Source organism: Loxodonta africana, chromosome 7 (genome assembly GCF_030014295.1).
Source record: "Loxodonta africana isolate mLoxAfr1 chromosome 7, mLoxAfr1.hap2, whole genome shotgun sequence".
NCBI classification, from domain to species: domain Eukaryota; kingdom Metazoa; phylum Chordata; class Mammalia; order Proboscidea; family Elephantidae; genus Loxodonta; species Loxodonta africana.
In genome coordinates this window covers 10,526,272-10,550,079 of record NC_087348.1, presented here as the reverse complement: position 1 = coordinate 10,550,079, position 23,808 = coordinate 10,526,272, and the positions used below count along the sequence as shown (strand labels likewise).

The window sequence follows — 23,808 nt, the reverse complement described above, 5'->3', positions numbered from 1 at the left end:
CCTTCACCCTGTGCGGCTCAGTTCCCCTAGAGGGTTCTGTGGTGCCTGTGAATCTGAGGGACCTGGCTCTGCTGCCCTGGAGAGAGAGAACAAAGATAGATGGTCCTACCCCTTTTCTTTGTCTCCTCAAGGGCAGGGAGTAGAGGCAACAAGGGAGCCGGCCTTCAAGTAAGAGGGTTGAAATCACCTCTGAAGCTGTGTGACCTTGGACAAGTCCCTTCCCCTCTCTGGGCCTCATGTGGAGATAATAATCCTGCCCACAGGGCCAAGGCCAAAGGCAAAATTCCCTAGGTTAGAGTTGGTGCCTGGCATGGTGGGGATTTGAGGATGGCCAGTGGCAGGCCCAGCTCCCCTCAGGGTCTGAGTGCCCTGGGGCAGAGGGGGCTGGCAGAGCCGGCTCCTCCCTGGCTGACCCCTCCTCCCCCAGAACCAGCTCTGCTCTTTCTGGGTTTCTAGGTGACTTGGCTGGCCCCTCTGGATGAGTTCTACTTTAAACCTGCTGTCGCTACTGCCTCCGTATTGGGGGGGCTCCCACAGGGGCCCCCAGGCAGGAGCCCCCCCAGCCAAGCCCTGCGGGAGGGGTTGCAGCCCCCACCCATCCCCTGCCCATGTGCTTTCCCCTCCTCCCAACCCTGGAACGCAGATTTCAGGGCACCTGCTGTGGGCCGGGCACTGCGGAGCCCCTCCTCAACTTCCGTTGTTCTGGATACCTAGGAGGCTTCTGACCCTCCGGCCAAACCACCAGCTTCCCCTGCCCAGTCTCCAGCCCGAGGCCCACAGGGGCAGGCTTCAGATTCAGTCCGGAGGGGCCTGTGGCACGTGAAGGGGGCTGTTCCGGGGTGCGCCCTGGAAGGCCAGGACGCCTGGGTCCTCGGAGGCGGCAGGCGCCCGGCCTCCCAGGGCCAGGGAGGGGGGAGGGCGCTGCCGGCAGGAGGCCCATTAGCCGGCTAAGTGCTCCCAGGGAGGGGACCGCGCGTCAGCGGGAGGGGTGAGGCGAAGTGAGGGCAGAGAGGGGGTGGAAATGGTTTTTCCTGCATTCAGCTAAGTGCCGCGGGAGTGGGGCGGGGGACAGAGCTCTGCGCCCCCGACCCCCCTCAAGTCCTGCCCTCCAGTAGTGCTCTTGGTCTGTCCCCCAGAAAGTTAGCGGGCAGACCCCGGCCGCCTTCGGCAGCGTCTTCTACACGCAACCCCCCAGCTGCGCCTCCAGCAGCCATCCTGGCCCCACGTCTCCCCACCCTGGGCCCTGGGCCCGAAACTGAACCCCCAGCCAAGCCCCAGGCCAGGTGCGCCCCTGCCCCTGGCCCCAGCCCCTCTCTGACTGCAGTGGCAGCCCGGCCGCCAGAGGGAGCCCGTGCGGGGCGGGCGGGCCGACGCCGTGGGAGGGGCGGCCCCGCTGCGGCCCCGCCCTCGCCCCGCCCCGGCCCGGCCCCGCGAAGTCGCTGGTCGGTCCGGGACAGACTGGCGGGCGGGCGGGCGCTGACGCCGCGGGGCCGGAGCGGGCCGCCCGGAAGCCGCGCGGAAAGACCAGCGGCGCCGTCGGTCCCTGTCGAGGACCGGTGGGTCCCCGACGCGCCTCCAGGCCGGCCATGGCGGGCGCCAGGCCCGGTGTCCACGCGCTGCAGCTGGAGCCGCCCACCGTGGTGGAGACCCTGCGGCGCGGGAGTAAGTTCATCAAATGGGACGAGGTAAGTGTGGGGGACTCCCCCCCGCTCAAGCTCGACTAGACGCCGGGGACCATCTCAGCCTGGCCTGGCCCCGGCCCCCCCATCCCAGCCCGGCTGCGCTCCGGAAACTTGAGTCCCCAGGCGTCCTCTTAATGAAGACTTTGTCCCCCCCCCCCCCCCCGCCCCAATCCCTCAGCTCTGGAAAATTTGGCTCCCCAGTCCTTGGCTAATAAATCCTGCCCCCCCCTTCACTCGTTCCTCCCACCCCTCCCTGCCAGGCTAATTCTAGTTCCCCTACAGTGGCCTGGTCCACAGACCCCTGCCCAGCCCTGGACACCCCGCTGTGGCTTGGGACCCTGGCACCCAGTCTGGCTCAGGGCACCCCTTTTCTGGAACCCTACTCTTCCCAGTGCCATCGTCTGAGCATTACTCTCTCATTCATCACTTTTTCACCCCATTCTGGCTGTCACCCCTTTGCCCTGCTTCTAGATCTCAGCCCAACCATCTGCTCAGGCAGGAGCACCAAGACCCCCCAAATGGAGGCATTGCCCTCCGCAAGTTCCTTTACCCTTGGAGAACTTTGCTCCCCACTCCTTGGTATTGGGGACTTTGAACCCCAATAAAGCCTGGTTACCCTTTCCAGCTGCCCTGCCCTTGTGCTTCCCAGACACCCCGGCCTCCCACCCAGTCCTGCGCCCTACCCTCAGTTTCACCTCCCACCCCTCTGCCCCCTGGGGCCCTCCTTCCTCAGGGCCTCCACCCGGTCGGCCTGTGCTTCCTCGCTGCTCCTTCCCAGTTAGACCAGAGGCCTGGAAGACTCTGGGCTCCTTTCCGGCTGGGTGGGGCAGGAGGCGTGGGAGCTGGGAGGGAGGACCTGGAGGCGTGGCCTGAGGCAGCAGGTGTGCCACCAGAAGTGCCTGGGTGCCTGGGGAGTGGGGAGACCCCTCCCCCCAGGCCAGCCTGTAGGGAAAAGTTTCTCCTTTTCCTTCCAGTGTGATAAACCCAAATAAGGAAGTGGGAGCAGAGAGAGGGCCCAGGGGGTGGGGTGGGGTGCTGACAAGGGCTTGGGGCTGGAGAGCAGGGGGCCTGGGGCTACCTTTAAAGGCTGGGCCCCTGGGGAGGGGCAGAGGGAGGTACCAGGGACAGCACCGTCAGAACTCACCCCTCCCCACAGTATTGGGGCTTCAGCCCCAGAGCAGGGTTGGGAATCCTACAGAGAGCAGCTGGGGATGGGTGTCAACACACTGAGGTGGGGTGGCTCAAGCACCCCAGAAGTTCTGGGGCCTCCCATCCCCTCTTCCCCCAGATCAATCTCTTGTCCATTGTAATCAAGCCCTGAGATGGGTGGGGCTGGTACAGTCCCCATTCTCCAGAAAGGGAAACTGAGGTCTTGAAAGAGGAGATTCATCCCAGACTCCACAATGGAGCTGTGCTGAGGCTGGAGCTAGAACCCTGGCAGAGGTCCTGGTCCCCTGCTTCCCAGGCCTCAAGATGCTGGCACCATACTTCCTGCCTGCAGATCCTGGCACCCCTGCATGATCTTGGGCAAGCTCCTTAGCCTCCCTGTATCTGTTTCCCCATCTGTAAAATGGGAATAACAAAGGCACACCCTTCATGGCGTTGTTGAGAGGACCAAGTGAGCTCACATATATGAAGTGCTTAGAACTGTGCCCGGCACACAGTAGGGGCCAAGAGAGTGTGAGCTGTTATGCTGATGGTGATATAATTACCCACCAGACAGGGAGCAGCGGTTCCGGGGTGGCACCGAGGGTGAGGTTGGGTCCTCTTCTGTCCGGAGGAGCCTGGGGGAGGAGAATTCTACCTGTGGCTACCTGGCCACTTGGGCCCTGGCCAAGTCTAAGCCCTTGATGACAGCCCCTTCTGGCTGCTGCCCATCATTTGCACTGGGTGGCCCTGGGAGTAAGCCAGGGATTAGGCCTTCCTCAGAAAATGGGGCCAGGGGGCCCTTCCCTGCACCCTGCCAGCCACAAGCCCATTTGAGGGTGGACAGAATTCACTGTCTGTTGCAAAGGCAGGGACAGTCCCCCTTTTGGGGGGACTCGGTCTGTTCTTTTGTGAGGCTGTGAGGGTCCTGTGGCATGCAGGGTGGGGTGGGGGAACTGGGAGGCTCTGAGGGTCCTGGGGGTGCAGGGTGGGGTGGGGGAGCTATGAAACTGTGAGGGTCCTGAGGGTGCAGGCTGGGGTGGGGGAGCTGTGAGGCTGTAAGGTTCTGTGGGCTACAGGGTGGGGTGGGGGGAGCTGCAAGGCTGGCTGTGAGGGTCCTGGGGGTGCAGGGTGGGATGGGGGAGCTGTGAGGCTGGGAGTCCTGGGGGATGCAGGATAGGGAGAAATGGACTTGGAAGTGGGTATAAGGGTGGCTGGTCATATTGGTACCCTGAGGGATGCAGAGGGCTGTGGAGGTCAGACGTCCGCCCCCTCTGTTTTCATCTCATAAACCTCTATAGTGTGCTCAGCTAAGGGCGCTACCAGCGGCTCCAACCTTCAGGGAGCTCTGGGGTCTCCTGGGGAAACCAAGCCCGGGTAGAGGTCAGGGGAGGCCTCCCCGAGGAGGTGGGTCAGATTTCACGGGAGAGAAAGAAAGAAAGGTGATCCCAGCAAAGGGAACAATGAGGCGAAGCTGGGAGTGGGGAAGGGTGGGCTGTGGTCCATGGTCCACGTGACAGGTCTTAGGGCAAGAGCTGAGGCTGGGAGGGGTCAGAGCGTGGGGCCCGCAAACGTCATGATGAGGACCTTGCCTTGTCCTGAGGGCTGTACAGAGCTGTGGAGGACCCGTGGACTGGAAGGGGCCTTGTCTTAGCTCACTGGCAGAAGCAGTGGGTGGATGACTGAGAAGTCACGGGTCAAGCCTGGGCCAAAGCCTGTGGGCAGGACTTGCCCTCAGCCCTCACTCCCTCACCCCTGCTCTCCTGGCCCGTCCCCAGGAGGCTTCTAGTCGGAACCTGGTGACCCTGCGTGTGGACTCCAATGGCTTTTTCCTGTACTGGACGGGACCCAACATGGTAAGGGTCAGTGCTGGTACAGCTCACTCAGGCATATGGCCCCTGCCCCAGACCCCTGCGCAGCGCCCCCTGTCCACAGGGTTGGGGCCTAGCTGCTGGTTGACCTCTCCCACGGCTCTCCGGACAGGAAGTGCTAAGGGCGGGAGCTGAGACTGGGGCTCCAGCCAGGGGGTGGCCACTCCCTGGCCTGGGTGGGGAGCTCGGGGGCTCCTGGCTGTCTCCCTGCAGCCTCTCAGACCCACCCTGGCATCTGGTTTTCCAGGAGGTGGACACATTGGACATCAGTTCCATCAGGGACACCCGGACAGGTCGCTATGCCCGCCTGCCCAAGGTGAGTGAAAGGGCCCAAGACTAAGTGTGGGTGTGAGGGCCGGGAGGGTGGGACGCCCCTCCTCAGCCTGGGCTCTCGCCTACCCAGGACCCCAAGATCCGGGAGGTTCTGGGCTTTGGGGGTCCTGATGCCCGGCTGGAAGAGAAGCTGCTAACGGTGGTGGCTGGGCCAGATCCGGTGAACACAACGTTCTTGAACTTCATGGCCGTGCAGGATGACACAGCCAAGGTGGGCTGGGGCTGAGGGGCGGGCCTGGAGAAGCCTCTGACTCAGCTCCTTAGTTAGCTATCATTTATTGACTACCTATTGTATGCTAGACTGTTCTTTAACCCTATATCCCACCATCTTCTGAAGAACCAATATGTAAGCACTACTGTGTGCCAGGAGCCCTGATGGTAAAGTGGTTAAGAGCTCTGCTGCTAAACAAAAGGTTGGCAGTTCGAATCCACCAGCCACTCTTTGGAAACTCGATGGAGTAGTTCTGCTCTGTCCTATATGGTAGCTATGAGTTAGCATCGACTCGAGATGGCAACGGGGCTGGTTTTTGGTTTATTGTGTGCCAGACCTGGTGCTGGGTGTGGGCTGTGGCTGGCCAGTTTCTCTGTCCCCCATTGACTGCTGCCCATATGCTGACCCCCCAGATCTGGTCCGAGGAGCTGTTCAAGCTGGCGATGAACATCCTGGCTCAGAACGCTTCCCGCAACACCTTCCTGCGCAAAGCGTGAGCCCTGGGCCGCCTGGGGGGTGCCGGGGGGTTTTGGGTGGCCATCGCCACGGTGTGACCCCTCCATCTACCTTTCCAGATACACGAAGCTGAAGCTGCAGGTGAACCAGGATGGGCGGATCCCAGTCAAGAAGTAAGCACCCCCTTCCCTCAGCGCCCTCCCTCTTGCCTTGACTTGATGACCTTTGCCCCCTCTGACCTTGACCCTCCCTTCCGCTCCAGCATCCTGAAGATGTTCTCAGCAGACAAGAAGCGGGTAGAGACTGCGTTGGAATCCTGCGGCCTCAATTTCAACCGGGTGTGTAGAGTGGTTGTGGGGGCAGCGAGGGTGTCCTGGTGGGCGCCCACTCCCTGGGTCCGGCTGCCCCCTGGGTTCTCACCCCTCACTCCTGGCCCCCAGAGCGAGTCCATCCGGCCTGATGAGTTTTCCTTGGACATCTTTGAGCGGTTTCTGAACAAGCTGTGTCTGCGGCCGGATATTGACAAGATCCTGCTGGAGATGTGAGTGGGCAGGGCAGGGGGCTCTTCTTGCTGCTCCCCATGGCTGGGCCCATCTCCCAGCCCCAGCCTCTGCGCAGAGTTCCAGCCAGCCCAGCGAGGAAAAGGGTGGTGATGGTCACGCTCAGAGCTGCTTTTCCAGCAGCTCCGTTACCCGGCTGCTCTGTGCTGACGCTCTGCCGGGGTAGTTTAATCAGCCCACCTTACGGATGAGAACACAGCTGCTCAGACGTGCTGGGGGACACAGTGAGTGAGGGCTGCAACTGGGCTGGAGCCGGGGGCTGAGCACCCGACGCCCAGTGTTAGTTCATTTGCTCCCAATGCCAAGTAGTCAGGGAGCGTATGGGGAAACTGAGGCCCAGAGGGGACATCAACTTGCCCTGAGTCCCAATCACTGGATGCTGAAGCCAGGCAGGCCCAGACCTTCTGACTCCTTCTGGCCTGACCCAGGTCTCCCAGGGTGAGGGCTGGAGTGGGGGTGGGGAGCCGGCGAGGCTCAGCCTGACCCAGCTTTTCACCCTGTCTAGAGGAGCCAAGGGGAAGCCATACCTGACGCTGGAGCAGCTCATGGAGTTCATCAACCAGAAGCAGCGCGATCCGAGACTCAACGAAGTGCTGTACCCGCCACTGCGGCCCTCACAGGCCCGGCTGCTCATTGAGAAGTACGAGCCCAACCAGCAGTTCCTGGAGCGAGGTGAGCCAGCCAGTGGGCACGCAGGCAGTGGGGAGGGTGGAGGGGTCCAGCTGACCCCACCGCCTCCGCCCCCAGACCAGATGTCCATGGAGGGTTTCAGCCGCTACCTGGGAGGCGAGGAGAATGGCATCCTGCCCCTGGAGTCCCTGGACCTGAGTGCGGACATGACCCAGCCACTGAGCGCCTACTTTATCAACTCCTCACACAACACTTATCTCACCGGTGAGTGGGTGACAGGCTGTCCTCAGCTGGCGGGGGGATGGCCGGCCCCGATCTCTGGCCTTTGCACTGTGCATTCGTTGGCCAGTGCTGGGGATGCAGGCTGGGAGCAGAGCCCGACCTCGGGGACAGCGTCTCTGCATGGAGTGCCTCGTCTTGGGGGTGGTCAGGAATGGCCTCCCTGGGGAAGGGCTGGGGCCAGGGACAGCTCTGATGCCATGGCTATTGAGCTGGTGAGGGAGGAATAGCCTGTGCAAAGGCCTGGGGCAGGAGGCAGCCTGGCTGGGGAGGCGCAGCCTGGGCATGGGCTGGGGACAGCTACAGGGTACAAGGGCACTGAATTGGGAGGCCAGGCCAGACCAGGGGACACAGATGACTGCATCCTGAGGGGGAGCGAGAGGCTCTAGATGATGGTAAGCAGGGCCTGGGCGCAGGTGATGTGACCTGGTACGGTTTTCAAAGGAGGATGACAGGTCTGTGTGTGGAGACTGGACTGAGACAGGGCAGGGCCTGCAAGTCTCCAAGGCAGGAGGGGACACAGGCTGTTCCTGGGCAGAGGTGGCGGTACTGTACCATACTGTTGTTGTCGAGTCGATACCAACTTATAGCAACCCAACAGGACAGAGTAGAACTGCCCCATAGAGTTTCCAAGGGGCGCCTGGTGGATTCAAACTGCCGACCTTTTGGTTAGCAGCTGTGGCTCTTAACCACTACGCCACCAGGGTTTCTGTAGAGGTGGCAGAGGGAGTGGAAAAAAGGGAGGGATTGTGAGGGTTACAGGGAGTGGGGCTGTTGGACATGACTCTCAGGGTTCAGGCTGGTGGGATGGGTGCATGGTGGATGTGGGGGGTGAGCCCTGGAGGGAACCTACTTGTCAGCAAGCACTGGTGGACAGCTACTTTGTGCCTAGCTTAGGGTGAGCCCCAGGGGCTGGGTGAGTGGGCAGGGGCCCTACCCTGTGTGTTTGAGGGGAGTTGGTACTTATTCTACAAGTAATTAAGAAGTGATCAAGATGCTGATAGGAGTTTCTGGGTAATGCAAACAGTTAAGCACTAGACTACTAGCCAAAAGGTTGATGGTTCGAACCCACCCAGAGGTGCCTTGGAAGAAAGGCCTGGTGATGTTCTTCTGAAAGGTCACAGCCTTGAAAACTATGGCGTTTCAAGGCTATGGAGCAGTCCTGTTCTGTACCACGCGGGGTCACCATGAGTTTGAAACAAGAGCAGCTGGCTTGGTTTGGTTTTAGGGTGTTGATAACAGGGCTGGGCCAGGCTGTCACAAGGGGCCTTTGCATCCCCAGCATGGTCTGGTTCAGCACTGGCCTCGGGAAGGGGAGAAGCGGAACCCAGGTGAGTGAAGGGCCAGCTGGCCAGGCGGCTGTGGTGACAAAGCCTCGTCTGCAGCGGGGCAGCTGGCTGGGACCTCATCGGTGGAGATGTACCGGCAGGCGCTGCTGTGGGGCTGCCGCTGTGTGGAGCTGGATGTGTGGAAGGGGCGGCCGCCCGAGGAGGAGCCCTTCATCACCCACGGCTTCACCATGACCACGGAGGTGCCGCTGCGTGACGTACTTGAGGCCATTGCTGAGACCGCCTTCAAGACCTCGCCCTACCCCGTTATCCTCTCCTTTGAGAACCACGTGGACTCGTGAGTGGGACCCTGGCCCAGGGACACCATGCGTTAGACATCTGTCCCAGGAACCTCTGATATGGAGGCCTCTGCCCTGGGGACCCTGCTAAACCCAGAGACATCCTCCCACCATGGGACTATCAAACTCTGCTGTGGCCCCTAACTCTGGGAATTTCCACTGACCTTGTGGACCTCTGACCTCTGACCTTGGGCCCACAGGGCGAAGCAGCAGGCCAAGATGGCTGAGTACTGCCGGTCTATCTTTGGGGATGCGCTGCTCATTGACCCGCTGGACAAGTACCCGGTATGGGGGCTGGGAGCCATGGCAGGGCGGGCGGAGGTTGAGGGTCAGTCCCCCTGACCTGTCTCTGCCCACCCAGCTGGCCCCGGGCGTTCCCCTGCCTAGCCCCCAGGACCTGATGGGCCGCATCCTGGTGAAGAACAAGAAGAGGCACCAGCCCAGCACTGGCGTCCCAGACAGCTCTGTGCGCAAGCGGCCGCTGGAGCAGAGCAATTCAGCCCTGAGCGAGAGCTCCGCCACCACTGAGCCCTCCTCGCCCCAGCTTGGTATGGCTGTGGCCTGACCTTCAACCCTGGTCTCGACCCTAGTCCCAACCCTAGTCTCTCCCCTCAGGTGACCCCCCAACCCCACCCCAGGCAAAGGACCATCTCTCCTCAGACCTCTGATCCCAACCTTCCACCTTACCTCACTGAGCCTGTCCCTCCCTGGGGATACTCTGTCCACCCCAACCTCTGACCCTTCTCTTCACGGAGCCATTTACCACCCCTCAGCTGGGAAGGGACCTCTGGCCTCTGATTCTAGAGCCTATGTCACTGAGCTATACCCTGGTTAGACTTGGCTCCATTCAACTCCTGACACCCCAGCCTCAACCTCTCACCTCACAGAGCCCTCCCTCCCCTCCAGCCAAGTTATGACTAAATTCTGATCTCTGACCTCAGTGAACCACATCCCCATGCTTTGGGTAGAACCCTCAGACCCCGACCCCTATTCTGTGACCCGCACTTCAGCCAACTTTTGACCTCTCACCTCACTGAGGTCCCTCCTACACCCAGCTGGGTATGGTGGCATCTGACCCGACTGTTCACCTCACTAAGCCGCTTCCTTGGGTGTGGGGTCTGACTGACTCAACCTGTAATCCCATCATGTCCTTTATCTCCATTGGGTCAAGCTGTTGTACCCCAGTTCCTGACTTCTCACCTCTCTGAGTTGCCCTGCCTACCTTTCTGCTGAATATAACTTTAGACCTTGGCCTGTGACCCGTCTGAGCTACCACTGGGTTTAACACCATCTGACCCTTGACCTCTGTCTTCTCCCAAACCATACCCCTTTGATTTCCCGTTGGGTCACCTCCACATACTGGACATACCCCTGACTTCCTGAGTATCTGTGTGGCCCTGACCCTGACTCCTGGTGTCCCCTTCCCCTGTAGGGTCCCCCAGCTCCGACAGCTGTCCAGGCCTGAGCAATGGGGAGGAGGCGGGGCTTGAGAAGCCCGGCCTGGGGCCTCGGAAGTCTCTGGGCGAGGAGGGGCTGCGCCAGGGTCCTGATGCTCTTGGGCCTGCTGACCGTGAGGACGAGGAAGAAGACGAGGAAGAGGAGGAGCAGACAGACCCCAAAAAGCTGACCTCAGATGAGGTTAGGCCTGTGGGCAGGAAGGCAGGGGCAGGTGGCATGTGTTCATTTTTTCCTGAGCACCTACTGTGTGCCAGGCACAGTGCCAGGTGCAGGGTGTAGTATGAGCCAGACAGACATTATCCTTGCCCTCCTGGAGTTCACTGTGAATGGGTGGCAGGGGCAGATCTTAGACGAACAGGCATGGGAGCAAGTGTTCGTGACATGCGCCAGGGGAGAGATGTTTGGGTACAGAGGTGGGGGGAGAGCGGGGAGTCTGACCTCGACCCCTAGGGAGGCTGGGCGGCAGAGCTGAGGAAGAGGGAACAGCATGTGCAAAGGCCCTGTGGCATGGCTGGGGGTAGGCAGTACAAAATGAGGGCGTGGAGTCCTGGAGAGTGGCAAGGAGGGGCTCTGATGAGTGGAGTTGACAGGATCCGATTTGTGCTGAGAGAAGGTTGCCATGACTGTAGGATGAAGCTGGGTTTGAGAGGGGCCCAGAGTGGGTAAGGGGCAGCTAGAGGTCAGCATGGGATGTGTTGAAGTCGAGGCTCTTGTTTACCACTGGAGAGAAGATAGCAAGGTGGTGACAGGAAATACGGGCCAGGATGGACACTTGGGCTCATTTGTATGTGTGTAACTGAATCCTGGGCTGGGGTGTGGAGTTCTAGCTTCCATCAGGGAGGTGGGAACAAGCCAGGAGGGTGAGGCCTGGGGCACGTCAGTGAGGCCCTCAGAGAGGGGGCTGTTGGGGCAGGCAGGACCAGGACTGAGAGAGGCTGTGGATCGGATGCCTGGAGGGGCTGGGGTCCTCAGTGAAATGGCAGTGGCTCGACGGGCAGTGGAGGGAGGAGGTGTGGCAGGGACAGCCTGGCCGGAGGATTGGCATTAACGGAGCCAGAAAGGGTGAGGCTGAGTGGAGGAGGCCGGAGCGGGTCTGACACTGTTGCGGGGGTGATCTGGGGAGTGGATCAGGACCCAGGACTTGGGCTTCAGTACGGGGGGAGTCAGCACCTATTTTGTATGGGTTGGGGGAGGGGCAGGCAAAGAAACTTTCAGCCAATGGCTGGGGGTCATGGTACTGCTGACCCTGGATTTGGGGCCACAGGGCACAGCCAGCAGTGAGGTTAATGCCACTGAGGAAATGTCGACGTTGGTCAACTACATTGAGCCTGTCAAGTTCAAGTCCTTTGAGGCTGCTCGAAGTGAGTGGGCTGGGAGGTGGTGGGGGTGGAAGCTGGTCCTATTGGGTCCTGCTGGGCTTGACACCCACCCTCCTGCCCACACATACCCTTCCCCCACAGAGAGGAACAAGTGCTTTGAGATGTCATCCTTTGTGGAGACCAAAGGCCTGGAGCAACTGAAAGAGAGCCCCATGGAGTTCGTGGAGTATCCTCCCAAGTTGCTGCAGGCAGGGGGCCAGGATGGGGATGTGTGGAGGCTCAGATGTCCTGACGCCTGCCGATGGCACCTTCACAGTCCCCAGGCCCTCCAGCACCCTAGTTTGGGGGTTGGACATTTAGTGCAGGCTAGATGGGCCGTGGGAGACTGTTCAGGGGCTAGGCCCAGACTGGGAGGCAGAAGGGACAGGGTGGGTGACGGCCAGGAGGTAGAGTTCATAGGAGCAGAGGATGGGCCTCCAATGCTGGGTAGAAGGCGGAGGGCAACAGGGGTGTAGCTGGGTGGGCCTTGGGACACTGGGTGGCCCCTGACTGCTGTCCTCAGATACAACAAGAAGCAGCTCAGCCGAATCTACCCCAAGGGTACCCGCGTGGACTCGTCCAACTACATGCCCCAGCTCTTCTGGAACGTGGGCTGCCAGCTCGTCGCGCTCAACTTCCAGACCCTGGGTGAGTGCTGGCTTGCCATGGCCCCTGACCCCTGGCCCCCAGCCCCTCTGACTTCTGACCACAACCCTGTTAATCTTTCCCCAGACCTTGCCTATCCCCAATCCTTGACCTTAGCTGACTCTAGACTCTACCTTGTCTGATCTTTCCCAAATCTAGACGCCGATGGCATTTGATCCCACCCCAGCCCTGGCCTCCGTCTGACCCCTAACTGTCCCGCCTGACTCCTGACCCCATCTGACCTACTAACCCTTGCCCTCCCTGGCGCCCCCAGATGTGGCGATGCAGCTGAATGCAGGTGTGTTTGAGTACAACGGGCGCAGCGGCTACCTGCTCAAGCCGGAGTTCATGCGGCGGCCAGACAAGTCCTTCGACCCCTTCACTGAAGTCATTGTGGATGGCATCGTGGCCAACGCCTTACGGGTCAAGGTAGGGCTGGGGAGCGGGGTTGGAGGTGTCCTGGGGAGTGGAACTGTCAGCAGCCGCCTCATCCTCCTTGGCCCACCTGTCCCCCAGGTGATCTCGGGGCAGTTCCTGTCTGACAGGAAGGTGGGAATCTATGTGGAGGTGGACATGTTCGGCCTCCCCACTGACACGCGGCGCAAGTACCGCACACGGACCTCACAGGGGAACTCGTTCAACCCCGTGTGGGATGAGGAGCCCTTCGACTTCCCCAAGGTGAGCCTGGCCCCGCACCTATCCTGAGCACAACAGATCTAGCCTGGACCTGCCCAGGCTCTCAGGTGGGATAGGAGATGGAAATAGGGCTGCTGAGGGACCTCCAGGTGGGGCCCATGTACCTCCAGGCCCCATCCTAGGCCCTGCACACCCTGGGTTCAGGCTCAGGCTCCCTGCACTTCACAGGGTGAGTGAAGACAGGAAAGGGAGACAGGGAGGGGAGCTCTGGCCCAAGGTCCCATAGCCCTACTATGAGGAGAGGGTGCCGTCCACTCATCTCAGAGGCAGGAAGGAGGTCACAACCCCAAGCCCGTACCTGCTCTTCCCCCTGCCCATGGTCCCAAATGGCCGGGGCTCCACTTCCGACTTAGTGTGGGGGTGACCTTGACGCATGGTTCATTTGACAGTTCCTAAGCTGGCAATGAGCAGACCCATCTTGCCATCGGGCCTGGGGCAGGAGGGAGGCAGGCAGTGCTGGGAGGGGCCTGTTGGCTTATTCTCTCAGGTCAGTGCTCCGATGGCTGCTGGCCATTTACTGGGCCAGGCTGTGAAGGTTGTGGGTCAGTCCTTGCTCCACGGCCATGGGGACTCATGGTCAGTTGTTAAGTCAGTGGGTCTGAAGGTCCACGAGGTGATCGGGCCTCAGGGGTGGTGGTCACAGTCGCTCAGGGGCCGTGGTGTCCAGGCATTAGCTTCATGGCTCAGCACTTCTGTGGTGGCAGGTGGTGCTTCCGACGCTGGCTTCACTCCGCATTGCAGCCTTTGAGGAGGGCGGCAAGTTCGTGGGGCACCGGATCCTGCCTGTCTCTGCCATCCGCTCAGGTGAGGCTGTGTTGGGCTTGGGCAGCCCTGGGGGGCAGTGGATGTGGGGGCCCCACTGGGCGCAGCCTACCTTGCCCACCTGCCCCCCCAGGGTACCACTACGTCTGCCTGCGGAATGAGGCCAACCAGCCACTGTGTCTGCCGGCCCTGCTTGTCTACACCGAGGCCTCCGACTACATCCCCGATGACCATCAGGGTGAGCTGGGGTGTGGTGGGGCAGGGTGCTACACATGGCTTAGCTAGGTGGCCCTAATTCAGGATGGTAAACAGACTCAGGAGCAGGGATAGGCCTGACGCTCCTCAGTGACCCGTGCTGAGCTGGGGAGGGTGTGGCCCCGGGGCGCTGTCTCTGTGACCCTTGCCCTCTACCATAGACTACGCAGAGGCCCTGATCAACCCCATTAAGCATGTCAGCCTGATGGACCAGAGGGCAAAGCAGCTGGCTGCCCTTATTGGGGAGAATGAGGTGAGCCAGGGCCGGGTTGGGTCAGGCCTGGGGCTTGGTGGGTGGGGCCTGGGAGGTGGGCAGGAGAGACCTGGGAAGTGGGGGGACCATGGTGCCTATGGACATGGCTGCTGTGGGTGAGTGGGGAAGTGAGGCCTGGTCAGCCACCCAGTCCTTCTGCCCAGCCCAGTGGAAAAGGGCCCTGAGGCCTCCCCTGCTCTCTACGGCCTCACAGTCCCACCCAACTCCCAGCCTGGTGGTCTGCCTCTCCCCCAGCTGGGCTGTTCCATACCTTCATGTGCTGCCAACTCCTACTTTCACGCGTGTACCCTCACCATCCTCTCTGCCTGGAGAGCCCTTTCTGGATTCTTCCGTGTCTCACCAAACCCAGAAAATAAAGCCCAGCGAATGCTGAGTGCCACCTCCCTGCCAGGCCCCGTGTGAGCTCTTTTGTCTCCATGGCTCATTTAACCCTTCCAACCACCTATGAGTTTGGTGGTGGCTGTCCCCAGGCTAGAGATGGGGACACTGAGTCACACTGCACAAGCTCTCTGCCTGGCCAGCCTGGGCACCTCCCACAGCTGGGCCTTCCTGCTCCCTCACTCAGGAGCTCAGCACCTAGGGTTGATCTCCACATCTTAAGGAGTGAGGTGGAAACCACCCCTCTTGCCTGCGAGGGACCCTCAGTTCAGGCCTGGGCTGACTTTCCTCAGCTCCAAGTGGGGTCCAAGCCGGGGTGTGGGGCTCTAGCTGCTTCACCAGGGCAGTTTAAAACCATAGAAGCTTTTAGAAGGAGGGGGCCCTGGGAGCCTTGTGGGGGGCAGTGGCTCCTGTGGGGAGGGGTCAGGAGCGGAGGCTCACCTACGCATCTAGACCCAGTCCCCAGGGGCCTGCGGCCAGCAGGGGAAGAGATGGCTGCAATTAGGGCCGCATGGAGCTGTTAGTGGGAGAGTCTGGTGCCCACTCTGCGGTCACTTCCTTTGTTGATTTAATCAGGAGCTGAGCCATGAGGATGAGCAGCCGTGGAAGAGGGTGGAGGGGCACAGAAAGGGGAGGAAACGCCAGACTGGGCAGTTTCCAGAACCATCTGCAAGTCCCTGAGCACACACAGTGGGCCTGGCATTCTAGAGATACGCTCTTGTATGAGCTTCCCCACACCTTGTGTGGAAAGGGTTTAGGAACGTTTGTCTTACAGTCTCCTGGGGTCACCAGGGGTCAGAGTTGACTCAAAGGCAACTGACGACACCACCACCACTTCTTAGCCAGACGGCCTCGTGTTCCAGAGGAGTCCAGCGGCTCAGGGAGGCTGCCAAGGGGCAGCGGGGGGCCTGGGATGTTGTCCAGGACAGAAGGGCGTGGAGAGAACAGCGCTTCTGGAAGGAACATTCGTTCTGCTTTCCCCCCACAGGCCCAGACTGGCCCTGAGATGAGCCAGGAGCCCCAGTCTCAGCAGCTGGGCTCCCAGCTGCCTCTCAATGCCACACTCAGCCAACTGGAAACATCTGCCTGCCGAAGCCCCGCCTCTTGTGCCCCCCCTACCAGTTCCTCCCTCACCAGCCCAGGTGAGGGGTAGCCTGGGCTTGGGAGGGGCTGAGGGAAGGGTCTTCTGGCCTGCCCCCTCCCCACCACAGTCCTGCCTTTGCTTTCCAGGCCAGAGGGATGACCTCATTGCCAGCATCCTCTCAGGTAAGGGGCGGGGCTTGGGATGGGTGGGGCTGCTCCTGCGTGTGGCTCTTCTGCTGGGCTGGCCCCCACCTTGCCCACTACCCCAGCTCAGGGCCATCACAGCCTGCCTTTGCTCTGCTGCTCAGAGGTGGCCCCGACCCCGCTGGATGAGCTCCGAGGCCACAAGGCGCTGGTGAAGCTTCGGAGCCGGCAGGAGCGAGACCTGCGGGAGCTGCTCAAGAAGCACCAGCGGAAGGCACTCACTCTCTCGCGCCGCTTGCTGAACAACCTGGCGCAGGTCCGGGCGGAGGGCAGGAGCCGGCGCCGGTAGGTGGCCTTCGAATGTCCTGCCTGCCTGTGTGTGTGTGCCGACGGGAACGGAGGAGTGTGTGCGTAGGTGGGGTTCTGTACCAGGTGGGCATGGAGGGAAGGCCAGGGGCTGCCCCTTGGCCCCCAGGGAGGGGGTTTGGTACCTGGAGGAAAGAGGGGGCTCCCACATGGGGCCCCCAAAGAGTGACCCCTCTTTTGAGGCTCCCCGTGAACAGCACGTTTTAAGAGACTTGCCCAAGCAAGCTCCCATTATTCAAGTGAGCTAAAGGGCCTCCTCACTTGTATGACAGACCCCCTGGGGCTGGTGTCTGTCATTACCTGCTGGCACAGGCCCCAGCCCCACTGCCCTCCCAGCCCAAGTCTGTGAGACAGACACAAGCATCACGCAGTGGGGTTCCTCCCACAGAGGGGGGACTGCTGAAGAGGAGGAGGAGGAGGAGGAGGAGGTGAAGCGGTACCAGGAGTTCCAGAGGAGGCAGGTACAGAGTCTGCTGGAGCTGAGGGAGGCCCAGGTGGACACGGAGGCTGATCGGAGGCTGGAGCACCTGAGACAGGTGTGGAGCATGTGGTGGCAAGAGCGAGCCTGCCCCCCGCATGGATCTCTCGGCAGCCCTGTGTCACCTGTCGGCTCCGTGTCCACAGGTTCAGCATCGGCTCAGGGAGGTTGTCCTGGAGGCACACACGACTCAGCTCAAGAAGCTGAAGGAGCTTAATGAGAGGTAAAGGCAGGGATCTTGTTGGTGGGACAGGACTCCCTGGCACCAAGAGAAAGACAGAGCCCTGGTTCTGCTCTTGACCTTTCCTATCCCCAACCGGCCCCTCCAGAGAGAAGAAGGACCTGCAGAAGATCCTGGACAGGAAGCGCCACAACAGTATCTCGGAGGCCAAAACAAGGGAGAAATATAAGAAAGAAGTGTAAGGACTTCAGGGCCAGGAGCCACTTGGTGCCAGGGAGGCAGGGCTGGGCATCTGTTAACTGAACCTATCCTGCCTTGCTCCTCTGCAGGGAACTGACGGAGATTAATCGTCGGCACATCACCGAGTCTGTCAACTCCATCCGCCGGGTGAGTGAGGCTCATGTGCCACCTCGTCCCATCCCTCTTCCTTCAGTCATCAGATACCCATCTCCTCGGTGCCTGGCCTGGTGCCATGGCGGATGAGACTCCGTGCCTGCCCTAGAGGCCTTTTAGAGCCTTTCCCCCCTGCCCCATATCATGTCCAAAGTCAACGGCAACAGAGCCCCATGGCTTTGGCATCTTCAGGCCTGCCACGTTTGCTGCAAGGCCCATCTCAGAACCCTGACCCCATAGCCCTGTGATCCTTAGCCCACCTGACCTCTATGCCCAGCCAGAGCCCAGGGCCCTCAGCTGAGCCCTTGCCCACCCCGTAGCTGGAGGAGGCCCAGAAGCAGCGGCACGACTGCCTGGTAGCTGGGCAACAGCAGGTCCTACAGCAGCTGGCGGAAGAGGAGCCCAAGGTGAGGCCATGGGGCAGGCGGGCAGGTGAGTGGCAGGCTGGTGGCATGTTGGGTGGCCTGGCCTTGCCTGTGACATCATCCTCCTCCTGCAGCTGCTGGCCCAGCTGGCCCAGGAATGTCAGGAGCAGCGGGCGAGACTCCCCCAGGAGATCCGCCAGAGCCTGCTAGGCGAGACACCGGAGGGGCTGGGGGACGGGCATCTGGTGGCCTGTGCCAGCAATGGTCACGCACCTGGGAGCAGCAGCCACCTGTCCGGCGCTGACTTGGAGAACCAGGAGGAGAACACGAAGCTCTGAGCTTGGCTGGGCAAGAGGTGGCCACAGGGCCAGGGTGGTTACCAGGAGGGGAGCCAGAGGAGGCTGAGACACTAATACTTGTAACTTTTTACCTTTGGAAATTTTATTTTTTTAAACCTGGGGCAAGTACCCCACACTAGCTCCCTCCCTTCATCCTCCTGTCCCCCAGCAGTGCCGGGCCCCTCCTTCTTGCCCTCAGTCCCAGGAAAGGTGCTAGGTCACCCCAGCCAGACGGGCCTGAATTGGGGGTCTCGAGGGTTTCACCCTTCCCGTGATACTCACACCCAGAGTAGGAGTCTTCTCCCTCACCTCCCCAGAGAACATTCGGTGGAGACTTCAAGCTCTGGGAAGTAGGGCCCACTTTCTCTATTGTTTGGGAAATTTTTTTTTACATGAATAAAAGTGGATTTTAGGGACCCCGTGTGCAGTGTGGTTTGGGTTAAGGCAGTGCTGGAGAGGACTCTGGGGCCTAGGTCGGGCTTTGCCCTTTCCTTTGGGGGCCTCCGTTTCCTCATCTGTAAAATGACCCTGTGGCCATTTGGTGGGCTTGAGGTCAGGCCCCCAGCAGAGCTGATGGGTCTAAACCTTGTAGGCCTCCTAGCATGGAATTTGCAAATCTTCCTAGTGACCCTCCTTACTCACATCCTAGGCTCTCTAGCCTCTCTCAAGCTTTCCCTGCCCCTCTGTCCCTGCTCCTGTTTTCAACCCGACCCCATTACCTTCTCCCTCCTAGCCTCTTCCTGGCCTCCACAGAGGCTCAGGCCTCTGTTCCAGGAAGCCTTCCCTGCCCCCATCTTCCTGTTGCCTGATATGACCCAAGTGCCCAGCATCTTCCGCCAGGGCTGCTCTGGGCCCCACACACAGGCTGCTTCTCTGTATTGGGGGATGGACCGACTAGGGGTGGAGCTGGGCAGCTCAGAACCTGCCCAGCACTGGGGAACCCGGGCTTTCAGCTGTGAGTGGGAAGTGGGCCTGACCGTGACCTGGGGCTAGGAGACCCAGCATCCTCCTCACCCCTGTGAGGGAGATGTTATACCTGTTTTACAGGTGAGAAAACTGAGGCCCAGAGCAGAAGTCGTGTGTCCCAGACCACAGCTAAACCAAGACATCCTGACCTGGAGGTTCAGGGTGGGCCTGGCCCCTCCATAGCGGACAGTCCAAGGCCAGCCTGGAAGATGAACAGCATGGAATGGCAGAGACAGCGAGGGTGCCGCCAGGCTCTGCAGCAGGGTCAGGCTGGCCCTTCTTCAAGGCCTCTCCTAGCTTTCTGGCGCATCTGGGGCTGAGGCCTCCCTCCTCCAGAGGAAAGCAGTCTCTTATCTGGGCTTGTCTCCTGCCAACTGAGTGCTTTGCTTTGCTTTGTTTTTGCTGTAACCTCAGACAAACAGGTGGGGTGGGAGGCCCAAGAAACAGAGTAGGGCCTTTCCGGGCCTGGGGATGCTCTCCCCTGGGCCCTCCTCCCTCAGGGTCAGTATCATTGCCCAGGCCCTCTCTGCCTCTCCTGTCAGGCCTTGTTCAATCCCCAAATCTGCCCTCTCTCCTCTTTTCCATGTCTAGGCCCCTCAGCACCCTCAGGTCCCCCTGAGCAGCCAGCTCCCATGCTCTGGACTCTTCTCACCTCCACTTAAATCAACACTACCTGATCCCACGTCAGTGCCAGGTCCTTAAAGACCAGACTAAAGTCTAAACTCGGTGTGACACTCAACCCCCACAGAAGCCAAACCCCTGCTGCGACCCCTCCTACCTCCCCTCATCTCTTCAAGCCTCAGCTCTAACTTACCTCCTCCCTGAAGCCCTCTCTGCCTGCCTTGCAGAAGGGAGCCGCCCTCACTCTGGTTGTGGGCCCCTGTTAGGGCACTAAGCTGGCGGTAGCAAGCTCCAGCTGGGGGGCCGTGGCGGCATCATCTCTGTGTACCCAGTAAAAGCACTGGCTTGGTCTACAGGGGGCGCCAATAAATCTTCCTAGAATTGTGCCCGGAGCTCTGGTCCCAGACTCTCATGGAGCTCCCCCCAGTCCCACAATGACCCCTCGCGGCCGGGCTGGGCCTGCCCGGCCCGTTCGGCTGTGCCCTGAGCAGCGCTGGCCCTGCGCCCGCCACACAGGAGCAGCTCACAAGGACTGACCCACACAGGAACAGAGGACCCTCCCTGGGGGCCGCGGCACGGTCTGCAGAGCACGGGTCCCGATTACCACTGAGATAAGGACTTTAGAGATAAGGACCCGGAAGCCTCGGTCCTCCCTGCGGCCTGGGAGCCCCGGGTCTCCAGCCCCGGACAAGCCGCTCGGAGAGATCCCGCTTCACCTACGTGTAAGCCCGGGGAAGCCTCTCAGTGTTAGCACTAGCCCTCCCGCGAAGCCGCGGCAACGGACAGAGCACACGCGGCGGCACAGACGCGGGCTTTATTCGCACAAGGGGCCGCGAGCACGGGCCCGGGCGTTACCCGGGAGTAAAGGCTACTGGCGCAGGAACGGTTAAGCCCGGCTCGCTCGCGACTTGGCGCAGGCGCCTGAGGCAGAGCAAGCGCCGAAGGGCAGGGCGGGGCCGGAGAGCCACTGGAACTTCCGATGAGGTCGAAAGGGTTCGCACCGGAAGGGAATCGGGCTCCGGCTCAGGCCGGTTCCCTCCTAACGGGAGGGAACGGATCCTCTTTTTGCTTAAGGCCTGCGGAAGACTTCCGCCCACACCCAAGATGGCCACCGGCGGCTGCTGCGGGAGTGGGTGGGGCCTCGGGAACGTGGGACGTAAGGTCACTGAGACGGGGCGGAGCTGCCTCTCCCCAAATTCCGATCCCACCAGGCCTGGATGATGCGTGTCCAGCTGGGGCTTTGCCGCATCTGCGTTGCTGTGCCCGCGCTCTTCGGGCGAGGAAGTCCCTTCGGAGTAGGGAGACGGAAGGGTTAAAAGAGCTCACCCGGGTGGCCAGCTTCGGAATCCGACCTCTGCATGAGCCCCCACGGGAGATCCTAGAGCCCTCAGCTCCCAGAGTGAACGCCGGGCCCGTAGGAATCGGTGCTATCACTATCCAAAAAAACCCCAAACCTGTTGCGGTCAAGTGCATTCAGACTCATAGCAACCCTGTAGGACAGGGCAGAACAGCCCCATAGGGTTTCCAAGGAGAGGCTGGTGGATTCAAACCGCTGACCAATGCGCCACCAGGGCTCCGCCAGCACTACAGATCACAGAAACTCCGTGCTGGGGGCGGGGCTGCGGAGGCGTACGAGGGGGGCAGAGTGGGGGCACCTGCCCTGAGGCGCAAATCAAAGGAGGCGCCAGAGGGATAACATGCGGGGGCCCACAAATACGAAAGGCACCTGGCCTGACTGAGGCAGACGGAAAAGAAGGGAAGGCCTTTCTACTGAAGCGCCACCACTATCAACATCTATTCATCTTGAAATGGGGGGGGGGGTGCAATTTAGAGATTGCCCCTGAGCGGGGGAGGCTTAGGACCCCATTATGGCAGCTCCAGAGCTGGAGATCTAGCACCTGGAAGATGGGGCCGCAACTCAAGAGTTATAGAGGTGGCCTAGAAGCTGGGGCCGAAAACCTGAAAAGGGCTGGCAGGAAGTACAGATCCTAGAGTGCCTCATGCTCAAAGGATTTGGGGAACCCTGGAGCTTTGAAGGAAAGGTGGGGGAGGGAGAGGTTTGGCCACCTGGAGAGGGCAGACTTAAAGGGTTCAGGGAAAGGTCAAGGTGTGTGTGGGGAATGGGGATCAGGAAAGGGACCTGCCGGAGGTTGGGCAGGAAGAGGGGTGAGGTCTATAGATCAGTGTGCCCTGGGACTCAGGAAGGGACAGGCCAGTGAGAGGGTGTGAGAACAGTGGCATCACTAGGGTTGGTGTCACCTGCCCCATGGACTTCCTCCCTTACAAGACAATACAGAATCCTTAGTAATGTTTTGTGCTCTGATGGTACTTGTAAATTGTAATTCTTTTCCTTTAATTACTACTTCATTCTCAAAAAACTTATTGATATAAGTTCACGAATACTAATCGCTACAGTGTTGTAGCTAAAACATCAGAAAATGTGACAAAATCTGCGACTATAAACACCACCAGCAGCGTACCCCAAGGAGACCTGATTTAAAGCGGCGCTGTAATTGGGTAACAGTGACAGCTCTGACTGAAGGGCATTAGAAGGTTCAGGAAGTAAGTTAGCCTAGCGTTTTAGCCTTGTAGGTATATGGATGCATGTAAGCTGGGCTTACAAAAAATGTTTTTGCTGTTATAACTACAGAGATAGTCTTATAAAAAATAAATTCCTGCTGAAACACTGCACAAAAAATTGTATGGACAGTCATTTTAGTGTCACCCCTCTCTGACAAGTGTCACCCAGTACAGTTTGCACCCCCACACCCACCTAGTGATCCCGTTGTGTGGGAATACAGGGCCCACACCCTGGGGCTGGTGCTCACCTTGAAATAGCCCTGGAACTCATCACTCATCCTGCGGAGCTCACGGCCATATCTCTGTGCAGCCCAGAGGTTGGGGGGCGCTGAAAGCGAGCGACCCCGAAAGGGGCTGGGATCCTCCTCCAGCCCTTCAGCCTCATCAGACCCTGCGGGGTATGAGCTGTGGCGACTCCGGGTCTCCACAGCCGCAGCACCTGCAGAGAGGGTCGTGGCATGGTGCTTGATGTGAATCTCAGCTCCTCTACACCCCTGGCCCTGCCACAACCCTCAGCATTAGTGTCTCGGTGGACATCACGGTCTCTCCCCGTCCCCCCAGCTCCAGTCCCCTCATATGTAAATCCAGGGTAATACAAGCTAGCTCATGGGGCTTCTGTGAAGATTGGTGTCAACTTCTCATTAATCCTCCACATGTTTACTGAGCTCCAATAATGGGCGAGGCCCTTAGGGTATAAAAGGACCTTCCCCTGCTGTGTGCCATTGAGTCACCCCTATAGATGGCCTAGCTGGGATCCAAACCCAGCCACTGGGGTCCCAGAGGCTGTATGCGTAACATTCATGCCCCAGGCTCCCCCCAGCTCAGTGTGGGCCACCTCGAGGCCCAGGTTGGGGAAGGGCCCCCTGGGATTTCTGACAGGAGCCTGATGTGCTGTGTAGAAGGATTCTCCCTAAGGCCATGAATTTAGCAAAGCCATGCCATGATATCTCCTGTGTAAAATGAATTTTTGAAGTGTCCTTCTATTTACTAGAAAAAACCTGGGGCATTTCCTGTGAACTCCCTGGGGAAAGGGGGCTTTGGGTCCCTAAGCAGAGTCATGCCCGCCCTGAACCAGCCCACCCTGGACCAGCTCTCATCCCTACACCCCTTGTAATGGGGCAGAGGCAATTTCTCCCCTTCTGCCTCTCGCCTTCTCTGGGGAGAAAAGGGGTGTGGCTCCATTGTGGGTGTGGGCCTGGATGGGTGCCCAGGCCTGCATGCTTAAGCTACCCTCCCTAGAGCCTGGCCAGGGTGTGGTGGGGGAGAGGTCAGGGTCTATGGCTGGCAGTGCCCCAGCCCCCAGCAAAGCACCTCCAGTTTTAAGTACTTTACCCTTTGGGTTTCTGCCTAAGTAGGTGAGGCTGACCACATCCAGGATCATGCTTCCATGAGCATCTTTATACATTTAATTAAAACAATGGGGTTCTAGAAAATTTGAGACAATGAAGCAGCACCATCAGACAGGGTGGGGTTCAGATCTTGCCTCTACCACTTATGTCTGTGCCAGCTAGGACAAGTTTCTTCGCCTTCCTCATCCTTAACTACTTGCCAGCTACACTGCAGTGAATTGCTTAATATGGCCCTTCTAGCCATTGTCTTTGTAACTGCCACGAAATGATGACTGGGTGGGGCTATGCAAATGAAGTACTTGTGGCCCAGCAAGGGGATTGGA

General features: G+C 60.0%; 2 protein-coding genes across 7 annotated transcripts in view; one reads left to right on the top strand and one right to left on the bottom strand.

Moving 5' to 3' along the window:
- The first annotated feature begins 1,545 nt into the window (after window positions 1-1,545).
- Window positions 1,546-22,576, top strand: PLCB3 (phospholipase C beta 3). 5 transcript variants are annotated; one of them, XM_064287870.1, is made up of 31 exons: window positions 1,546-1,685; window positions 4,607-4,684; window positions 4,947-5,015; window positions 5,103-5,243; window positions 5,657-5,736; window positions 5,819-5,872; window positions 5,962-6,037; window positions 6,140-6,240; window positions 6,765-6,931; window positions 7,007-7,153; window positions 8,554-8,794; window positions 8,996-9,080; window positions 9,157-9,343; window positions 10,228-10,433; window positions 11,518-11,614; window positions 11,714-11,798; window positions 12,135-12,259; window positions 12,531-12,685; window positions 12,773-12,934; window positions 13,657-13,756; window positions 13,848-13,952; window positions 14,131-14,222; window positions 15,610-15,763; window positions 15,852-15,887; window positions 15,974-16,193; window positions 16,603-16,750; window positions 16,839-16,915; window positions 17,022-17,111; window positions 17,203-17,260; window positions 17,587-17,698; window positions 19,017-22,576. In XM_064287870.1, exons 1-31 carry the CDS (start codon window positions 1,587-1,589, stop codon window positions 19,253-19,255), a joined length of 3,786 nt encoding a protein of 1,261 aa, XP_064143940.1. In that variant the 5' UTR covers window positions 1,546-1,586; the 3' UTR covers window positions 19,256-22,576. The 5 variants fall into 5 exon arrangements, 4 of the variants coding, with proteins under 4 accessions (XP_064143940.1, XP_064143941.1, XP_064143942.1 ...); XM_064287871.1 differs by having other exon boundaries at window positions 1,547-1,685; window positions 16,013-16,193; XR_010322413.1 differs by lacking the exon at window positions 19,017-22,576 and adding an exon at window positions 17,766-17,802 and having other exon boundaries at window positions 1,549-1,685; window positions 17,544-17,673.
- BAD (BCL2 associated agonist of cell death) overlaps window positions 18,830-23,808 on the bottom strand; it is a 17,622-nt gene continuing 12,643 nt past the window's right edge. For both annotated transcript variants that reach the window (XM_010599077.3, XM_003419616.4), the window contains exons 3-4: window positions 22,385-22,575; window positions 18,830-20,844 (exon numbers count right to left, since the gene is read on the bottom strand). In XM_010599077.3, the coding sequence (XP_010597379.1) occupies window positions 20,719-20,844; window positions 22,385-22,575 (317 nt within the window). In that variant the 3' untranslated portion in view covers window positions 18,830-20,718. The remainder of the gene's footprint in view (window positions 20,845-22,384; window positions 22,576-23,808) is intronic.

Bases quoted from the DNA above. Each gene is read 5' to 3' on its own strand.
- PLCB3 (XM_064287870.1), top strand. From the start codon at position 1,587: ATGGCGGGCGCCAGGCCCGGTGTCCACGCGCTGCAGCTGGAGCCGCCC. The intron at 5,016-5,102 runs GTGAGTGAAAGG...TCGCCTACCCAG, and splicing joins GCTATGCCCGCCTGCCCAAG to GACCCCAAGATCCGGGAGGT. The intron at 8,795-8,995 runs GTGAGTGGGACC...TTGGGCCCACAG, and splicing joins TTTGAGAACCACGTGGACTC to GGCGAAGCAGCAGGCCAAGA.